This window comes from Podarcis raffonei, chromosome 3 (genome assembly GCF_027172205.1).
Source record: "Podarcis raffonei isolate rPodRaf1 chromosome 3, rPodRaf1.pri, whole genome shotgun sequence".
NCBI classification, from domain to species: domain Eukaryota; kingdom Metazoa; phylum Chordata; class Lepidosauria; order Squamata; family Lacertidae; genus Podarcis; species Podarcis raffonei.
The window spans coordinates 70,624,243-70,646,744 of NC_070604.1; the positions used below are offsets into that span (position 1 = coordinate 70,624,243).

Sequence of the window (22,502 nt, forward strand, 5' to 3'; positions counted from 1 at the left end):
GATTGATTGGATCTGAGTGCCACACCACCTGATAAATATTAAATAATTTGATTGTATTGATCTGTTATGTGCTTTCTTTTTTGTAGTCTATTTGAAATCTCTAGATTCCACTCTTTATGTTTAGAGTTTAGTCATTATATTAAAAAAATTATTACTGAATTTTAATTCATATTGGCCACCCTTTGGTGTCTGACGATGGTGTAGTGTGTTAGTGGATAAAGTGATGTTGTCTACATCACTAAGTGATGTCATGTTGGATTAGAACCAGAGTCCCAGTACTGTGGGTTGGATCTCACATTTCTGTTGCATTCCCTGAAGGGAAGTTTGCTTACACAATGGGGTCTTCCATTGGTGGAAGAGATTATTTCACAAATTCTGCTTACTGATGTTTGTGTAAAAAAGAGGAGTATTGGCCAAATCAAGTCGAACTCTCCCGAAAAAAAAGCTCCTAATTAACTTGAGAACTATATTTAAAAGGGAAATATTGAAAGAACCAAGAAAACCTGTCAATAAAAGAAATTTTGCAGTCTTTTTCACAAGTGCAAGTATGTTTCTGAACACTTTATAAACCCTTTTCAGTCTCTCTTCACTTTTACCCAAACATTACTTGGGATATAATTAAGGCATAATATTGAGTCCTCCTTTTAGGCATTATCCCAACAAATATGAAGAGATAGTTAAATTTAAAGAGCTACTATTGTATAAGCACCAGTAGCTGCATTTCATAAAGATTTTTATGGGCATTCTGTTTCAGATAACGTATTATTTAATAAGGACTTTATAGCCAGTACACAATGCAGTCGATTTGACTGGCACCCGTTCTACCAAGATCTATACCTTACTCTGCTAAAATATCTTGAATTGTTGTTTGATATTTTATTCCTCATGTATTTTCCATTCCTAAAAATGTACGGTAGTGGTTAGCCTGTGTAGCAGATATAATAACTCACCATTGTACAACCATGGTTAAACAAAAGTGGCAGAGCAATATTAGTATTGTGAAAAGTTCTCTTTTATTGCATTGGTCTATAAACACTGCCAGCAGCTTTCCTCTTATGTATAACGATAGTAATAATGATGATGAATAAGTGTTTGCTGGTTGAAACTGTCCTCAATACTTCACTATTGCAATTTGTCACCTAGGCACTCGCTTATACATTTATGCTATGGAAAGGCTGTGTGATACCACATAAAAACCAAATAAAAAGGCAAATCATCTTTCTCCCTATTCCTTTAGAAGTAAATGTAATATTTATTGCTACCCACAGGTGATTCTGTGTAGCGCAATATAGTGCATGGTTTCTGCACCTTGCATACAATTCAGGATACATGGCGAGTTTTCACTTTCTTTGGCCTTTTTTACTCAAATTAAAAATGCAAATGCTACATATTGTTACCTATCTGGAGCACTCCTCTTTCTGCGCGCAGCCGCTGCTTCCCTTACATTGCCTCCCCACAACACTTGAAACCTATGGGCAGCTTTCAAGAGTGTTCATAAGGACTCGGGAAGATGCTTTGTGCCAAATCAGACCAACAGTGCGTCTAACTCAGTATTCTCTACACTGACTGACAGCAGCCCTTCAGGGTTTAAGGCAAGAGTCTTTCCCTGCTTTACATAGAGGTTCCAGGAACTGAACCTGGGACCATTTTTGTTCTCAGGAAAGGAGGATATGCATAGGAAGCTTTCCAGTATAGACAGTTAACTCCCCAGTGTACATGTGCAAGTCTTGGTGACACAACCATAATTTTCTACAAGTTTTGTTAATTGCTGAAATTTTTTGTTCTGTTTTGAAAATGTATATCTCACCTACTTTCTGTGGAACTCAAGGTAGCAATCCCTGAGTTAAACCCCATCATAAAACTACACAAAAATACAGCAATAATTTCAACAAAGCTAAGCACCAGAAAGAAAAAATAAGAACCTTTTTTTTAAAAAAGACGTAACTTACCAGGCACAGCAAATCATATAGTGAGAAAACCTGAAATACCTCATTAGGGGAGATGTTCCACATAACATTATAGAAATTTAGAAGATTGTTTATTTAAGAAAAAACAACAACACAAAACATTCCTTCCTCTTCTACCAGGTCTTTGGCTGATTAACATGCTGTCCCCTTTTAAATGTGTTTGTGGGAAGAGGGAGGGGATTATTGGTTGTGTGGGCAGGTTGTTATTGTTTTTTGTTAGGAATTTTGTGTTTCTATCTTGTATTTTTATATTGTGAGCTGCCCTGAGATCCACGGATGGAAGGAGAGTATACTAATTTAATAAATAATAAATAATACTAGCATTTTCAGAGTAAATAATTTATCCCCAAATAGCCAGTAAGTACTTTAAGCAATTGTACAATTATGGTGTATATTTCTTTATACTGCATATCACTCTAGCATCTTTCCTCAAAAATCAGCTGTGGAAACAGTTGGCTAATTACTTTAAAATGATGCAACGGATGGAGCAGGAGAAACATATAGTTCTTTGCAGAGATTTACAGTTTGCCCCAGAACTCAACAATGACAGTTCAGAGTAGCTCTGAAGAAAGACACATCATCATGCTCTGGCTTCGACAGACAGAATACTCTTGCATAAAAGTTAACATGGGTTTCACTTTGATCAACTATGCAGAGAAGGGAGCATTTTTAATAGCTTAAACAAATCATATATTTTATGTGCTTCCAGTTGTTGAAAAGAGAAAAACGATTACAAAGCGAGAAATGTGTGTTTGTCTTTGAAAATACTTCGGTTTAATTTGATGTGTCTACCATTTATACCATGTTCGCTAACATAGCTAATAAACACCTATATTGATAATACAGTATATATTTGTTGCCTAACCTGAGGTGGTACCAGCTGTTCTTGGTAACCAGACCAGCCATTTCTCAAATTAACAATGAATGAAAGCCTCAGGAGTTACTCTCCTTCCTCCTGTGGCAACTTGATTGCTTAGCATAAGGCAGTCACCACAATATAACAAAAAGAGAGGTGTTCCTGTGCTGTGTGTTCCGTTGTTTGTCACAGAGAAGGGCTTTGTGTGTGTGATTTTTTAAAATACAGCATTGCTGAAGGAGAAACTCTGTGCCCCATGTCTAATGAGTTTGAAAATAGACTGTTAGTAGTCACAAAAGGAAAATTAGACACGTATGATTTGTGTGTTCATTTTCTCATAGTAAATATAGTGTGATTTGTGCATGTGGACTGTACAAAGGTCTTTGGAATAAGAACCTGAACTAGCTTATCCATTCTTTGTATTCATGAAAAATTGTGTCATTTGATTATTTGTCCTTTGATTATTTGTTTGGATTTCTACCCTGCTCAGTGTTGTGGGCTCAGTGTGGGTTAAAACATTTTGAAGCTAAAATATTAAAAATACACGTTGGGAAGTACGTAGTTCTTTCAGTATGGAAATACAATTAATAATAATAGAAAATTCTCCTTGGTCACAAGCAAATGAAACTAATACTATATCCAAGACCATTTTTCTTCCAGCCTTAAAAAAACAAAAAAAAAATCAGTCCAAACAATAAACCCCTTAAAAGATTCAGAGGATACTTCATATTTCAAGTTTTAAAAGCAGGCGTTTATGCTGGTGTTGGTGATTAGATTCAAGTCTCTCTCGGCATTTTTCAGTGTTTATCAGTTTTTGGCTGACTACCACTTTTGAAATGAATAAATTTTTAAGCCTGAGAAAACCTGATCACTATCAGTATATAGAGGCGCAGCACAAGGAATTGTGCTTCCCATACTCTATGCTTCATGCCGCCACTGCTCTTCCCCCATTCTCCTTTTTAGGGTGGCCACAGAGCTGCTGCCATCCTCCTCCTCCCAGTTTGTGCTGGTGGCAATAGTGCTGGTGGCTTCTCCACCATTTCCTCCCTGCATTACCCTATTCTGAGAAGAAGCCAAGGGGATCGCTCTTCAGAGCCCAGCATTCTAGAAATGCTTTTCAAACCTAGACATTTTCCAGGAAAATGCCTGGAGCCAGAAAACCAACTCATTTTTTTAAAAAGCTTAAAAAGTCATTATAGCCACAACCTGTGAATCATGGCAGTAGCACAGCAATTCTGCTGTCCACCTCACCCCAAATGAAGAGATCTGAAGAGGACCCTTTGACCCGTTCTCAGAGTAAGGTGAAGTACGGCAGAGAAAGTGGTGGCAGAGAGCCTTGCCTCACGAACTGCACCGTAATGAGGAGGGGGGAGTTTGGCCTTGCCTCCCTACACACACACTTGCACCTGAGACCATTGTCTCATTTCACCTCTGTAATGCACTAACCCCGAGTACCTATTTTATTAAAATAATACGGCCCTTTGTTACTCACGAGCACCTTTGTTTTTAAAGTTCGTTTTTAAAACATGAATTTCTCGACCCAGTTGCAGAAAAACCCTTGAAAAGTGCAGTGTGTGTTACAATGTATACCCATATTAGCCTTTGCTTATAGCTGTCATGAACTGCATTGCTAAAAATGCACATTTACTAGGTCAGCGCATGATAAGTAAACAAGGGCAACTGCAAACTTCCTACTTGTGAGGCTACTGTTAACATAAGACTCTGGAAGCTTTGCAAATATAATATGCTGTAAAAGGCTAAGTTATTGCTGACAGTTCATTTCTGCTATCAGTACTATTTGTACAAGGTTTTTCGGGGGGGAAGAAAGTGCTAGATATTAAACTCTACGAGAATTTTGTAGCAGAGCAGACACACGGGGCTGGAGCAGAAATGGAGTTGAGTTGGACATCACCTTAATAACTTTTTGGCTTGTTGCAACTGGCATAGTCAACACAATGTTACGGGAATTATGTAACAAGTCATATGGTGAGCATAGGAGCCAAGTCCTAGGGGCCAAGGTCCCTTTGCTCCTCCCAATAAAATATTTGAGGGAGCCGCCACCCAAGCTGATGGACATTGCCATTCAAATATTGTGTGCATGCTTCATCTTGTGATTAATTATGTGGGGTCGGGCTCTCCTGCCCCTCCCCCATATTTTTATTCAAGTTGACACCTCTTTCGCAATTCGCATTACAGCTATTTATTTATCATAGGAATATCCTACCTTTTCTCCCATGAGCTCAAGGTGGATGTTCGGTCATCCCTCTTTTTATCCTCACAGCAGCCCTGTGAGGCAGGTTAGGCGGAATCTTTGCCAAATAGAAGTTTTAACCTAGTAATTCTGTTTCATGTTTTCTGTATTATTGGTTATGAAAAAGTCAACAATAGTCCCCCGCTGCCAAAAAAACCTCTTCCCCCTCATACTCTTCTGGATCCCGACATCCTCCCTGCAGCTGTTAATAGTGGGAATAAAGAGAAGGAGAATCCTTATCATGGGATTCCAATATACATTTAGTGTAGTTTGATCCTCACAGAGGTGATGCAAGCAATTCTGTTTGCACCGTTGCCCAGAGCTATGCAAGTCTCTGGCTCAAGATGGCATTCTGCTGCACTGTGTGTGATGCCATTTGTGAGTCTCCCTCTCCCTCTCTCTCTCTTTTGTTAAACATTAACTTGGATTCCTTCCCATGCCAATTTATATGTTAGCTCTGTATTTTTACCAGGTGCAAATTATGAATTAAGCTCTTGTTTGAATAACAAAGTGCACAACACAGGCTTTACAGAAATACCAGTTTTATTGCTGTGTTACACTTAGAGGACACCAAGATATCATTAAAACCTCAGATTCTTTACAATATTCTTCTTCCCAAAAAGCATAAATGGAATTTATCTTTAGTTGCTGTTGTTGGCAGCTGTCCATGTGTTCCTGGCTGGCGGCCAGTCCACGCTCAACAGGATGAGTCCCACTGTTCAGCAGACTTGGATTTTGTTAGAACGCCCTCATAGAAATATATGTCAGGAGATTTCCAGCTATAAATTGGATCATGTCAGTAAGGATGGGAACAGGCTCGGTACGAAATTGAACAATTCGGCATGCCTGATGTTAAATATGTTTATGCATGCTTTCTCCTTGGGTTACAAAAACAGAAAACATTGTGAAATAAACCTGTTGCAGTATCTCTGATGTTCACACCACATTTTTAGTCATTTGCAGTGTGCTGGTGTTCACACTTTCTAGGAGTATGTCCTGCTGGATACAATGGGACTTATGTCTGAGGGAAAGTGCATAGGATTGTGCTGTAGGAATAGGTTTTATTTGCATATGTTACTTCACTAAGAACTAATTATTTATTTCCCTTCCCCATTTGTGTTGCAGGTAGCCAGATGCCATCCCAGACTCCAGGTAGCCAATCGGAATCCAGCTCCCATCCTGCCTTGAGTCAGTCCCCAATGCCACAAGATCGAGGTTTGTGCTGGAGGATGAAATAGCCACAGAGCATAAAAGCCTGAAAGGGGCAAAATATTTTCCTATGTCCTCTGTTTCTTGCAGCAAGGAAATTCCACTTGTAATTGTCTCTCAGCAAAATACTGTAAGAAACATATTTCCTGAGGGAGAAGTAAATAAAAAAGGAGTATCTACAAGAACTTGGTTAAAAACAAAGAGCTTAATGTTCCAAAAACATTCTTTATCAGAAGATCTTGCTAGATTCTTAATGGTCTTTAAAAATCTGGATACAGGAAACATTATTTATAAATATCTGACATAGCATTTGGTCTCTGTAGGATAGAAATGTTAGCTGCTTTACAGTCAACAATTTTCTCACAGTTATTAAAATGTTGATGAATTCCTGTGCTTTGGGGTATAGGCCATAACATATATCTTCCTATAGAAGCAGGATTGGGGTCAGCAGGCTGGAAATGGCCACATTCCCAATCCTCTTGTCTCAAAAAGTATCACGATCCTATCACAACATGGCCTGAATGTGCTTGTAGTGCTGCGCTTTAAGTAGAGTTTTTAAACCCACAGGAAGAACTGAGATTTCATGACTTGATGTGTAAGAGCGCACTGCTAGTCTGTATATCAGCATTAGCAGCTATTAAAGCATTAGAGAGGTGAGAAGCTATGTGAGCTTTCCCCTTCCCTTCCAGGCTCTTCAGAGGACACTTTCAGCGAAGGGCATGCATTGCTGTGGGCCAACTTTGGAAATGCTCACAGGAAGATGTGCACCTTCCCAGCACACCTGCTTGATAGCTAGAGAGTAGTGTAATGTTGGAGGGGTAGGGGGAAAAGATTCACAGGCACTTAAAACGACAAGTACCAGGGAGTTACAGGCTTCAGTGTATCTATTAAGCAGGATTCCAGTAAAGTGGGTGAACCATCATCACAGCATGTTATGCATTTTCTTTTCTTGCTGGAAACTTCCTTTTGTAAATTCTGCAAGATATTTTGAAAGCCGTTGATCAGCAACTTGGCCATAGACCCAGCATCTACTGAACTTCCATTTTATCTGACCCTGCACTCCTAGGAGTGCCAGGTGGCTGGATCTAGCCACCCTTTTAATTTTATTTAGTGCCCCAACCTTGTGTCGCTCACAAGCACCAGAGGAAATTGAAAGAGTTGCTAGGCATAGCTGCCCAGTGCTGCTTGGAATGCTGCCACTATCATCAGGTAAGTGTGCCAGGACTCACTGACAGGAGGGAGCTCACCAGAGGACACTTTGCCCAAGGCCCTCTCAAATCTGGAGATAGCCCTAACAGCACTAGATGGAATACCCCCTCTGGTGCTAACCGGAGTCATTTCCACCAAAAGATATTTAGGAGAGGCATTCAACATGCATTGAGGGTGCACTGTCAACTGGTTCCAGAATTGTTTTATGTCTTGGAGACATAGTAAAGCTTTCTCTTTATCCACAAATAATAGTGGCATGAGTTTCTTGGAGTTTTCCCATTGTACTGTGGTGGCTTATAGTGTGTGGGAGGAGCCGTTCATCTCAATGCAGCAATGAGGTTGGGACTATGCAGATGCACCAATTAGCTCCAACAGCACATCTGCACAACCCTGGTCTCACCACCACCCTGCCCTTCCCAGTAAGTGGCAGCTACATCACCGCCAGGAGGCTATTGCTGTGGCTCCGTCCCATCAGACAAGAGGCCCCTGATACATGGACTGTCCAGTCCTCCTTCCATCCTTGGAATCTGACTTGTTCAATATGTCCCAGTGACTCTGTTGCAGCAACTCTGTTCTAAAGGATGTGTGGTTTAAGAATTTCACCAGGAGTTGACTCATTTGGTACTTCCCATGAACTAAAGTTGCAAGCATTCCTTATCACATCCTACATGCTGTGCATGAGGTCCACTTCTAGTCAATTAGCTTTCAGTTCAGCTGGGGCATTGGCCACCCTGACTTGTGACAGAGCTGCAGTGCTTAATGCAGTGGAGTGTTTTGTGCTGAGTGGTGGATCCCATGCTGTTGATGAGTTCCAAGTCCTAGGACTTAAATCTCTTTCTGCTGTCCATTTCTCCACCCTTGGGAATGCTTCCAGCTGAGTCATTGATTGGAGCCAAACATCAGTGTCTTCAGTGCCTGACGTGGAATCTGATGAAGTGTGGTAAAGAGAGGCATCCAACTCTGAATCACAAGGCCAAATAAAAATGGTCCATTTTTGAATTATTTATTGTAACCTGCAGTTTGAGAATTTAGAATCTAATCTTCAAATTGCTCTGCTGGCACTAGTCTCGGTGCCATTTTGTTTCTAAAAAATTCTTCTGATGTTTGCCTTCAACAGACCTGGCTTTTTATTTAGAGTATTTATTGAAGCTCCTGTCATGCTACGGCTAATCTTTCTGACCTAGCTTGTTTAAAATGTACATTTGTTTCATGCAGCAGATACAAAATTTGTAACCAGTGAGGCCATATTGATTTTGCAGAACATGTTTCCCCAAAGCTTCTGTAAGGTCTGAACAGTGCGCGGATAAACATGCGTGCATTCCCTTTTGTGCCCTGTCATTGATTAGAGACTTCTTTGAAATGGAAAACTTCACCTTTTAAAAAGGGTGTTACATTAGTTGATTCTTTTGCTTGCTTGAACTGCTTTTCCACTGAAGTTAGAGAGGGGAGGGGAGAGCACAAGGGCTCAAAGGGAAGGTGCTTGTCATTTACTGATAAAAACCCAAGCAGAAAATCGTTCCTGCCAAAGACACCTGATCCACAGGCATCTGTTACAGTAATTTAAACACTTGGCTTACTGATATAAACGTTTCCATTTAAAAACACCAAGTGACCCTCCACTTTCAGAGTGTTTTTGTTCCTTCTAGCACTTTGTGAAACATTTTTCTCCTTCAAAGAAATGAATGAATGCATGAACAAAAGACCACTAATATGTTTATTGCTCCTCGATATATTGTTAGTCAGACTTTCTGTGGAATTTGCTTGGCTATGTAAGATCTAAGTTTCACCGTTCTTAAATGAAAGCCACACAAACAAATTATTAAGTTTACACATAATATCATTCTGAAAGTGTGTGCATTTATTTTACCTTGTTATCAATGGTGGTTCAGCACCCAGTTGGGATTTTTCATCTTTTCAAGCCTAAGGGTGTGTATATATATATATATATAATAGAACAGAACTTTCAAACAAACAGATTTTTCCTTTGTGCATTATATACAAATGCATGTATATAATATAGTTCAGAATTTTTGGGGGAGATTTGGACATTCTGGTCCCTTCAAGTTTTTCTTTGCTGGCAGTAAGAGTGATAGATTAATGGCTTTTACAAAAGTTCAGGGAGCAAAGTATAGGTGGGATAGTCTTGCTTCTTATCTCCCTTTGTACGACATTGGAACAATTTCTAGAGTTTTATTCTGTGTTCATCTGCTTGATAGTGTTGGTGCCTGAGCCACATCTTAACTTCTCATTGGCTGGTCAGGTCAAACAGGGAATATGAGACATGCCTTACAAGAAAGAGGTAGACACTCAGGGTCATCTCTGACTTCAGTAGGTACCATGAGTTGCTGTTGCTTACTGGGAGGGGCAAGATGGTACGGGTGCACCAGCGGAGCCAATCAGACACTCCTGCCGTGTGCTTACATCACCTTCTTCCACCTAGTAAACAGTGACACCCGCCCCATGCTGGGAAGCTAGCCCCACCCAGCAAGTTACTGTATTGGCCTGAATATAAGCCTCACTTTTTCCCCAAATTCTAACCACGAAAAGTTAAAATTCGGCTTAAATTCGCGACCTTACAAAAATTGGCTTTTACGATATCGCTGCTGTAACAGACATACGATAAAATGGAAAGGGTGTGGGTGCCCTGCGGAATTTTAAGGGAGCAGTTTATATTTGGGTATTGTCCTTTTTCCCTCTTGAATTTTAAAGATGCGGCTTATATTTGGGTGCGGCTTATATTCGGGCCAATATGGTACTTCTGGTATATCCTTTATCATGCCTTGCTATACCTGGATATATTCAAGGAAGCACCTAAGTTACAACAAAGTTAATTAAAATGCAGTGTACGATATATTTTCTATATATGCTAAAACATTCTCATTTGGCATCCTCAGTGCTCTTTTTGGTTTGAAATAAGTACACCCTGGTTCATCATATTCAGATTAAAATAGTAGATAGGGAACTGCTAAAAACACAGACTCTAATGGAAGCATTAAATGGTCTCATGCTGTTACTCTGGCACACACTATCATGAAGGGGATGCTTAAAAAGCCTTTATTTATTAAGGCAAATGTATATGGGTCAGAATTAATTAAAAAAACTTTTAATTGTTCTCCCATTATAATTTTCACAGCAGTGTATAGTTAAATATTCATGATAATGCTGATGATATGCTAAAGGTCTGGAATAGGTCTGGAGTTTCAAAATCAACACAGGTTATTTAACCCTTTTCATCTGATATACCATCAGAGACTCGCTCTGTAAAATCCCAGAGCTCTGGAATAATTAGAAGAAAGTAATGAGGATTTAATTAGTCCTTGAGATGTGCTGAAACAGGACCATTGAGAACTTTTTTTCTGTTTGGACATGGATTGCAAGTAGAATTGATGCTATTGCAGTTGCTGTGATGTGCTGGAAAATGTATTCTATTGCTAGAGGCAGTTTCATGGCACCATTCTGTGCCTGTCAGATCTGCATGGAAGGTACCCATCACGAGAGCTTCCGAAAACCCCTTGTCTTTGCCACCCTTTGCCAATATCCTGCTTTTCATCATTTCTCCTCTAGGGTCTTTTTTTCCTTCCCGTCATTTACATGTTGCATCTTGTGATAGCGTTTCATCTTGCTTTGTTTCTTGGTTTTTAAATGGAGGGGGAGAAGGGGGGTACAAGTAGTGTGTTCTGGGGGGGAAATGTATTGCAAAGAATCACAGTGGGTAACAAATTGCAGCCTTATAGAATCCAGGTGTTGAGCTGAGCGAAACCTTGATCTATTTGACACAGCTGCATGTAAGCATTATCTCAAAATCAAGTTCTTATTTAGTATTAGATCTTCACAGAAGTGATATTTATCAGTAGCTACAATGTAGTAAATTTAAATGGCTTTTTGGCAGTGGAGATTGTTATCCAGTAAGAAGCAGAAACAGATGGGATGTGATCAGGCATTTTGATGTTCTCTTTGTGCTTTCCTGCACACACATACTAAACAGCAAACTGAATTTATGTAACTACAAGCTCTTGCTTTCCTTATTCCTTTTAATGTTATTTACTTCCATCATCTATATCCTGTCACTTCATCATCCATTTATTTTCATTTAATGAAACACAAAACATATTTATCTCTTTAGAAGTCATACGTACCACTTAGGGAATTTCCCTTCATATTTCCTATTCAGATACAATTATGACTTAATACTGACATTTGATAAAGAGTATCTTTTCTCTGACATCTATTTGCCATCATTAAAGAAGAGACAGAGAAAGAAAAATCCTAATCAAATTGCAACCAAAAAGCACTGTGAATAGTTTTTAAATCTTAAAAGGATGTTCTTCCTCCATTTTTATTGCATTTTAGGATTTAGCATCTTACCCACAGAAAAAGAGAATAACACTGTTCTTGTTATTATTTATAATTTTTCTTATACATTTATTTTGTATATCTATCTCACCTTTTCTGCCACCCAAAGCAGCAAATAGAAGAAATACAGTAATATGGCATTCATTTAAAAAAACACAAGTTAAACCTAATAAAATACTGGATCATTTGTTTAAAAGAAAAAAGTGGGATGGCTCACAACAGACAAATAAAGTATGGTCAGAGATTAATGTTTTTCCACATCTGACACACACACACACACACACACAGAGAGAGAGAGAGAGAGAGAGAGAGAGAGAGAGAGAGAACACATATATAAAGCCTCTTTCTGGTAGTGTTAGCATGTTCATCCACAAGGTACCGAAGCCAATTTTATACTTTCTGTGTGTACTTTGTGATTACTCAACACTTGAATGGTATCAGTGCATTCCTAGAGCAGTATGGAAGCCACTACCGCTTGTCCAATCCCATTCTGCTCCAGGAAAGTCCATAGAGAAGAACTGTGAGTGTCTGCTGAGTGATTTGAAGCTTCCCACAGCAGTGTTGTCTCTCTCCTGGCATTTAATTGGAACCATTTTCCTTTCTACATATATTACCAGAACGGTGTAGCACTAGACTACTGGGAAGAAGGTTCTATGTTGTTCCAGTAGCAAATAAACCTATAGTGAAAGCATGCATTACTGTTAAGAAGTCCTAGCTCACCAAAAGGGATGCCTGTTTTTTAACATGCAGGGATAATTTACAGCAGCTTTCTAGAGGTAAATGACATGCAGCATTGATGCAACAACAAAGGAGGCCCTGCTCTGTTTCCCAGCTGTTCATCCCTTGTACAGAATGATGCAGCTCAATTCAAGGAAATATTTGTGTCCTTCCTGAGTCTGGGTTACACTGATTGAAGCAAGTTGGAGATTGGGGGTTTTGTATAACTGTGCTCATTTTTGTAGGTGCCGAATTTGCAATACCAAAAGATACGTGGAAGGTCACCTTTATTAAAGTAATCCCATAAAGCAGTTGTAGCTTTATGTTTGAACTGGTTTAAACCTATTTCAGCTCCTAGCCTGTGAAAAGTTGGGAGTGATGTGGTACTTCTTTTCCTACTGGGAATAGTATCTGGTTTGAGGATTGCCCAAATAATGTTTGGTCCAGTTGCAGAGTACATATCAAGGGCTGGGAGTTTCTTCCTTTGTTCTGCAACCTTTAAAAGTGGTGTAAGAGTGCCAAACCAGCTCTATTCTTGGAGAATCTGAGTGCCAATTTCAGCACCTGATGGATGTCAGTTTCAGATTGAATGTTGAATATCAGGCATATTATCCTCCCCAGCCAACTTCATATTTAGACTGAGTTGATTAGTTTTGGCATATGCTAAATATACAGCAGCTATGCCTTATTTCAAGAAGACATGAAATCGGCAGTGTCTACCTACAGAGAGACGGAGCCACCCTCATAAACTGCTCTGTGGCAGAAGACAACTAAATAATCACGTCAGCAGATTCAAAACCTAAAATCAAGTCTCTAGACAAATATTATCGTCTAGCAGCTGGTTACTGGGGTTTTTTTCCCCTTTGATAAACGCAGTTATATTCTTGAAGATGAATTTTTATTTACTTTAGCTAAATTGGGTTTTTTGTTGTTGTTGCTGAGACTGGGGAAAGGATTAGATTATATTTCTGCCTGTATACAATTGCTAACAATAAGACACCTCAGTAGAAACATTTTTACACTTTTTTTTAGTGTCTGAAATCTCAGCCCCCAGGCTAGTACAGAAATAGGTCAGAACCATTCATTGGTAAAGGGCTTAACAAAGTGACAGTGAATGTTCCTATCACCAGGCTTCCAATAAAGTTTACTGAATCTGGTCGTTTTCCCTGGCACAGGTTTCCCTCATGAGCTGTGAAATTCATGGTTTCTCTATTTTAACTTAAATAGGTAATACCTTGGATGATCTTTGTTAGGAAAGCATTCTTAAAACTATTTAACTGTTTATTGAAGATCTACAGCAATGGATTTCATTTGTAGGTCAACATATAGAATATAAGCTTAAAACAAGCTCTTTTTTAAAAGAATACCAACGGATTGCAAGCTGTAATACATTTTTTTTAGTGGGGGTTGGAAAACCACTGAAGTATGTGGGTGCCTCAAGGGGCCAAGCAAGGGCCTTTCTGCTCAGTTCTTTTCTGACTACCACCTGAGCAGCATAAATGTCTAAATTTGAGCTCCTCTTTGAATTTGAGGCCCCCAGTCAAATTGACCCTGCTCCTGTCTGAACCCCTAGACAGCCACTGCCTGTTAATATATTGAATTAGATGAGTCAATGATATGAATCAGCTTCCTGAGTTCCCAAAAAGTAAGTTTTCTATTCTGTCTCTTCTGTCCAGTTTTGATGCTGGAAAACATTTATTGGGAAGGTGGTCTCCAGTCCTGTTATGCATCGTCACAGGACACACTTATTATCCAAGAAGACAGAGGATAGTATACCTTTGGTTCTGTCAGAGTTGTAGAGCTTTCTTCTCTGTGCACATACATATTCCGCAAAATGGGACTGCTCAGTAGATAGCTGGATAATAGTAGTGAAAGGGAAACAGCTTGATATTCAAAAGGATGTTCCTGTTAGATCACTTTACATGGCATGGCAATCCATTGCACATGAGATAGCAGGCTAATGGCTTCAGGTCTGTCATTTCTTTGCTGCTTTCATTGTATTGACAAATGTCACTCATGTCTTTGTGTCTGTGCCCTTTGTGCATCACGTTACAATGTCTATCAGACAGCACTGGGCAAGATTTGCATAAGGAAAGGTTTCCAGGCTACCATCTGGGTGATCTGTCTAATCCTTCCCCCGATTCCAATTTATCAATGATAGATGATATTAATTTCAAGACTAGACAGGAAGAGGGTAAAGAAGGGGGAGGGGATATATTTTAACATCATTGCCTGCCTTACATAGTTGAGGTTTTTGTCATATCAGAGAAAGAATTGGGAGAGCGATTCAGCCACTTAGCTTAATAGCACAGCTGGTGGAACAGTAGGGAGTCTGGGTTAAAGCTTTAGCTAGGTCATTATTTTCTGCCTTCACCAAAGCAATTCAGTTTGTGAAAAGAAATTGGCAAACAAACACTAAACATAGTATACAGAATTTAAGCATGTAGCATCTTATAAGAAATGAAGCATACTTCTCAAGTCCCTAGAAACTTGGCACCTTGGAGAGGAGGTGAATTGGTATTACCAGCCTTTATAGTGGGAGACAAATTTGCTAAGGTGACAGGTTGTGTGACTATTATTTCACCCAAGCAACAGAGAAACATCTTTTGTTGAACTGGTGTGAAGAAACATGTCAATCATTCTGCACACAACAGCAGATGCAAACATGAAAATAAGCGGTTGCAATGCCAGTGAACCTTCACTACTTTCATACCGCCCAGTAGTGGCCACTGAAGTGCTTGAGTTTATATTAGCTAATGGAACTGCTCACCAAAAACACTCTTCGTTTCTGTAGCTGCTGTAGCATCAAAATAAAACAACAGCAAGTAGTGGGGTTGTTTATAAAAATTAATGTGACAAGTCAGGTTTGCATTAGCTGGTTTTCTTCCCATAGACATTTATAGGGCCCCCCCTATAAATGTAGTATTTGACATTTTGTGAAGTGGAAGATGATGTGTTATTAGGGGTAGTTAAGAGAGCGCCCTGCCTTCACTTTCCACTGCTTCTTTGATTTGGTTCCAATTGATTTTGTAATGCTTCTTCCCATCTGCTGAGATGAGTGCATTGGTAATGCAAATGTTTAAAGATGGTGTTTTGTTAACAGTCCATTCTATCTACTATAAATATCATTCCCTGCACCCCTTGTATCCCGAGAAGATAAACTCCTGAAAATTTGAACCTCTCTTACTTACAACCGGCCTATCCATCTCCTCTTACATTTAAATTTACTTTTTGTTCTTTGACAGCAAGTTAAACAATCAGCTTGGCTTTCAGCTTACATATCAGTCCAATAGATCCTTTGCATGAAAGTTCATTGCATTTGTCATTTCATTACTGTTGGAGTGAAAAGTGTCTTATTACCAGTATCATCTCAGTCTTCACGTTGTTCTGATTTGAACAGATTACTCTTAATATAATTCATGTATCCACACATCAAATAACACTGCACTCACTAGAATATCTTTATCACCCTCGTGTTTGATTCTGCTCATCCTGGAAATACAGTCATAGTCTGTTGATACGATCAGTAAGAAAAAGCAAATTGTCACTGAATACTGTTTGCTAAACATTGTCAGATTTGTTAGAGGCTGTGACTGTACTTGACAGCCAGACCACTTATTTATGTCCAAGTACATTGTAGCATTGGGGAAATGTTTGTATATTGAGGCAGTAATTTCTTCTAACTTCTGTCCTTTTGCTTATTCCATTTCTTTCCTGATTTCATAGCCTGTCGGTTTCTTCTTCCCTTTACATTTCCTTCCAAATCTCTATCTCCCATTTGTAATATTCAGTCCCTAGAGAGATTAATGCTAGGAAAGTGAAATTGCACCTCCCCTCCGGGAAAGTTGTACAAATTCAGTGTTTATTGGCACAATCCTTGGAGAAGAAAATATGAGTTCTGGTCTGAGCGATTCCTTCATTTGAACAATTCTCCTTTTGGACTTATACTTCCAGTGACTTGTCACTTCTGTTTCTACAGAAGCTATATACCTTCACTTAATGTTTAAAGTACTAGTTTCCTGTCTTGTCTAAAGAACAGTTTTACTCATGGCAGGCTTGGTATTGCAGTTCTAAATAAGGTCAGAGGCGACAGAGTGGTGGTGGGGAGGTACCAGGTAATCAAGTTTGAGCAACAGTTGTTCTGTCAAACTGTGCCACCTGTGCTAATCCTGCTAGTCCTCTTTCAGTTTCTTGGAGTAGCAAAGAGCAGACTAGTGCAGTCATCCTGAGGATTGCAAATTGCATCTGGGCTCCTGCCAGGCACTTATATAAACCCTTCCTCTAGAAGCACTCTCCTCAGCATCAAGGTGAACCCATTAAACATGAGCACCCAAACTACTATTTAAAAATTGATTGGATTCACTGAAGGTCACAAGATATTTGCCTTAGTTCTCCACAAAACAAAATAATAAATTGCTGCATCTAAAATACCGTACCTTTACTGTTAGTTACGGTAAGTACTCTTGAGTGGTGCAGGCTGGTTGGTGTCTTAAATATGACCTTTGTGATCAGCTGCTACAACCCCAAACTCTTGGGATGACTCTCCAGAGAGCAGTAAAATGGCTAGGATAGGTAAAACAGGTATTGGTATTTGATTGAATATTCATAATCTGTGTCCATGTCCATTAGCAGCAATCATCAAAGATATTTGAATGCTTCTTCCACCACTTTCACAAAGCTTACAAGAAGTCCCCTTGTGCAATCTGTCTTAATGTCAATCTGCCTAGAATACTTAGTCCATATAACATTGATTGTTCTGCCTTCAAGGTAATTGCCAATTCCTTGTTTTCTCAGCTTGTTTTATTTTAATATTAATCCATTATCTTACTATTGAATTTTACATGTGGAGTAAATTCCAAACCGCATAATTAGTATTGTGTTCACAAATGATGCCCTTAAGTAATGTCATGTGTTATCTGTGATTTGGAATTCTGCCATGGATCAGCTCTCCATGTATAATGATATGTGATACAAATAACCATTGCCTTAACACAATCTTCCCTAAGCTGGTGTCCTTGAGATGTTTTGAGCTACAACTCCCCTCAACCCAAGCCAGCAAGGGATGGGAGTTTTAGTCTAAACATCTGGATGGAGGGCACTAGGTTGGTGAAGGCTATCTCAAACCAAAGTTTTAATGTTTTGGGGGGTGGTGGTAAAGAAATGTTTGAGTTTTCCATGTGGAAGTCTTTAATTTGTTCCTGTGTTGTGTTTATTTCTCTTTTAGGTTTCCTGGCAGGCATTCAGAGAAACCCTCAATTGTCTCAGTACACGCCTCAGCAAACTGGACCATCTATGTCACCCCATCCTTCACCCGGAGGCCAAATACATTCTGGAATTGGTAGCTTTCCACAGAGCAATTCAAGTGGTACTTATGGAACTCAGATGAACCAGTATGGGCCACAAGGTAAAACAGATAACACATAAAATAACCAGCTCTTAATCAGTCTTTAATAAATGCTATAGAACATTTCTTATCCTGCAGAAATTTGTGTGTTTTTCTTTTTATATTTTTATAAAAAGACTACACACACACTCCTTTTATCTTTATTATTCCTTTGTGGATATCTTGAAAAAGAGTTATTATGAGAAATATTCTTAATTTTAAAAATACTAGCTGAACATAATTGAAATACAGGAGTCTACCCCCCATTTTTATTCTAAACAGCAAGAATTCATAAGTTCACAGCCTGCACAAAACAGCACCTAATATGTACCTCCGGTCACATGTGTGCTTTCTGTTGCTTGTAAGAAGTTGGTTTAAGCCTGTTGCAAAATATTACATGGATTAATCTTCATCTCAGAGTCTTCCTTGGAAAGTGAACTCAGTTCTGATTGCCTGCCTTACATGAAACTCTACTCCCCTATCCCATGTGGACATTGGGGGCAGGGTGGAGGACAAACTCCCACGTTCTACCTCTACAACTTTTTGGAATTAATTTCTAGGAATTAAGATGAAGGGGTGGTTCCAGACAGAGCCAGCATTAAATTTCTTGGACACCTTCCAAAATCCCAGGAGACCCATGATCCTGCTGATTTAGGACAGGACCCACTAGAGGACACTTTTTCAGGAACCCCGTCAGAAAAAAGAATATAATATCAATCAGTCTTTATTGTGGTCCAAGACCAGACAGCAAAATTAACAACAACAACAACAACAACAACAACAACAACAACATAAGCCACAACAAATAATATCAGAATCAAACATCCATGTGAATATTTAATTACAATACAGTTCTTCCTCCAGAAGGGTTTTTATAAAACATTGTTGTACAAGAAAATTTAACATTGGGCCAATATATAATAGACGTCATGTAGTTTTCTGGTCAGTTTTTATAGACCTTTGCAGTCACCAACAACATTCACATGTCATCAGGTTTTCAGAATTATTTTATTTAAAATAAAGGCCATATCTTTTGGGGCAGGGTGAGTGGAAAAGTCGATACTCATAATTTTTGTGATGAACTGTCCCACAGTTGTTAGGATCATAGAAGAACAGATTATGCAAGTCTTCATCTGCGCCTCCCAGCACTTTTCACTCCTGCTATTATTCTAGCCACAGGTCAGCACCACTCAGTTCAAAGAAATGTTGCCTTAATATATTTGATCCTAAAGTATGCTCATTCATTTGTGAGGGGAAGCTAGCTAGCTGGCAGCTATCTGGTGTTGTTATTTTTAGCCGACAAGAAGCCTGCTTGCATTCAAGAGCTTGTGGGTGAAACATGTTCGTTAGCTCAGTTCTTAATATCTGAACATCAGTAATTGGCAATAGTACAGCTGAAACTTCCAAAATGTAGCAGATTTTTCTTGTAGAGTAATAGCCACTACTAATGCACTTAAGAGATATGCCTGGCTTATATCCAGGTGGCTATAAAACGATAGCAAACTGAAAGAGGAAGTGTCTATTGAAGGAGGTTGTCTCTTTTGACTAGCCCAGATGGTTCAGTTTACTGTCAGTTCATTGGCAATCACCCCTTAATTCTGAAAAGGTATACTGCTTCTGTGATTATTCATGTACTTCTGCATCATACATAAGTTCATCCTTCTTATATGGGTTGTGGTGGTGCCAACTCATTTTGAGTAGCTACTGGTTTGTCCAAAGCATAGGAGCCAGCTCTTTGGAACCAAGGTCCCTTCAACCCTGCCTCCTAGTAAATTATTTGAGGGGACTACCCCCAAAAAAGGTTGATGGGCACTGCCATTCAAATGATGCATGTGTGCCACATCTTGTAAACGACCCCCCATATTTTATTCAAGCTGGTACCCCTGGTCCAAAGTCAGCAGCTATCTGTAGTTAATGCTTGAAATGTAAGTGAGGCGAAGTAACTCAGTTCACAGAATAAATATAGCAATGCTGGTGTGCATGTCTGTAGTTCAGTCCATGTTAAGTAGACCAGGAATACAGGTTGATTTCTCAAAAGTCTTGACAGAATGCAAAAAGATCATACTTGTGGATCATAAACTTTGGGTTGCCTTGGGCAAGATAAAGTTACTAACAAATTTAATACATAATAAATATTTTTTTTTTTTAAAAAAGAAACTTCATTCACTGGTAAAGTTAATTTAGAGATGTGTGAAGTTAGTCAATTTGAAAGTGTCAGTCACAACTGTCAAACAATTTGCAAGTTAAAGTTACCTGTTGTGACATTTCCAGGATATGCTGCAGACTAGAGATTTTCAAGTTGTGGCCAGCTTTTTGAATAATGCAGACAATTTCAGCTGAGTGCTAGAAGACAGTAGCTGATATGCAGTTGTTACAGCCAGCTTGTGCAACAGCCGTTCTGCTGCCAGGAGGCCCTAGTTTACCACAACAGCCAAATTCAATTGACGTCTTGTACTTGTGAAATATGTTGTGCAACCCCTAGCACAACTTCTGCAATTTTTATTATTATACTTGGTGACAGTTAAGCCTATGTGCATAGTTAAGCCTATACAGGACAGGGGAACGGGGGTGAGGAATGTCAGGAGTTCAGCCTACACTCGAGTAGGAGTGTAGGCTCTAACAAAGAAGTCCCATTGCACAAGCAGAGGTTGTTCCACTCACACTTAGTTAAATATGCTCCTCAGACTTTAAATTGAGGAGCATGGATGAAATCAAAAGGTACCAATGTGAAAGGAGCAATAATGAATTCTGCATTCCACTAGATTTTATATTTCACAGTAGGAAGCAGATTAAAGATGCAATCATAACTCTGCTTATCTGGGAGTGAGCCCCATTGAATTCAATGGGACATTGGAGTAAATATGGTTAGGATTGCAGCCTTAGCACCTATAAGCTGCCCCTAAAAACAAAGTCAACTCTCAATCAACGCTGCAGAAGAAAGAAAAGCAATGGGGCTCCTTATGGGACAGCAGGAATTATATATGATTGAATATGTAAACAGTAAAGCAATTTACATCTCTATTTGCATATAATGTCCACTTGTTTAGAAAAGCATTTATATAAGAATCCATGTCAGCTCAATGGTCCATTTTCAACAGATTCCTCCAGCATGCTTAATCTCATCCAGTGGCATGGCTACAATACATTTGATTGGGCCAATAAAATGGGTAAGTGGATTTTATGGGGTGGTGGTCCTGTAGACCATTCTGTGCTGCTTGGAAGAAAGTCAGGATAAAAAATAAATAAGTGTTGAATTCTTTCTAGCAGACTTCACATGAAAGTTGTAATGTTTAAATTGGCCCTCAGAGGCATTGTTGAAGAACTATAGCCAGTCATATGAAACCTTTGTTTTTGCAGTGTTTCATATTGCAACTTTATTGGCTCACCCTCTGTGGGTTTGTATGCTTTTCAGGTTTGTCCAAAACGTTAGATATGAACGAACACAGATTCCAGTAAAAGTGCATGTTGCTTGCCAAAACTCACCTAGCTTCGCTGTAAAACTTCCGAAGAGGTTGCCATAATTACTATATCCCTTATCTTCCTGGCATATACTGAGACCCACTGATCTTTTCCCAACAGCTTATTTGGAGGAGAGTTGTTTTTTTTAATGGTGTGGTTTTCTGAACATAATATACAGTACTTTATGGTTTGTTATTCTCAACCAAAATGTCATTTTTGTCATAGAGCTGTTCTTCATCTTAAAGTTTTTTTCTGTCCAGGCAACATAGATCATAATTCTTTACTGGAATATTTCATCTTAAAATATTGTTCCTTTAGTGTGAACAATAGGTATAAAAATAGACTTCATTGTAGATTAATTTTACTGGTACATAAAGCCTTTGGTGAATGAGATTAAACTGATACTAATTCTAGGCTAGTTTCTATGTGGATTTTGATGCTCCTAAACTATTGGTCCAGTTCAGACATCATGGCCTCTGACTCACATGGCCTCTGACTTTGTCTCCTGTTCCCTCCTACAGTTGCTTGTTTACAATAGCTATAGTTAATTTTACTTACAAGTCAGGGCTGAGAAGCTAAGATCAAGCACAGTGAGGCATGGTCTAGTAACAGGGTCTTGAAGTCAAACACAGCAGAGTGGTCCGAGGGTAGACGGGATTCCAAAAACAAGGTATTAGCAAGGGTTGGTAGTAGCAGGTCAGTCAAAATAGGAACAATAAGCTGGCTTTCCCAGAGCTAAGAAGGACTAGTGTTGTTCAAGCAACTACGAGTTTATGTATCTGGTCACCCAAATCGGCTGCAACTGATTAGCCTAGCCTTCCAAGTTCCCTGCTCCCAAGTAGGCCCTTATTCCTGAGAAGTCCCATTCTTACAAACCTAGAGTGGGGGTTGAATGAACCTGGGAAGAAGCTAAGTTCATTCAAATAGTACCTGAATATATCACTGATTGTTTTGCAGTTTGCCCTTCATCCTGTGACCAATCAAACTAGGGAACTACTTCTTTTTTTAAAAAAGCATGAAAATCAACATACAGTTTTTGTATGTTATGCTTTTTTGGACAAAAAATCCCTACATTGTTCCTGATCCCAGTAGTTGTAC

General features: G+C 39.2%; 1 protein-coding gene across 9 annotated transcripts in view; it reads left to right on the forward strand.

Annotated features, from left to right (window-relative positions):
- ARID1B (AT-rich interaction domain 1B) overlaps window positions 1–22,502 on the forward strand; it is a 347,806-nt gene that overhangs the window by 252,751 nt on the left and 72,553 nt on the right. For all 9 annotated transcript variants that reach the window (XM_053382240.1, XM_053382241.1, XM_053382242.1 and 6 more), the window contains 2 exons: window positions 6,200–6,289; window positions 17,787–17,966. In XM_053382240.1, coding sequence (XP_053238215.1) covers window positions 6,200–6,289; window positions 17,787–17,966 — 270 coding nt within the window. The remainder of the gene's footprint in view (window positions 1–6,199; window positions 6,290–17,786; window positions 17,967–22,502) is intronic.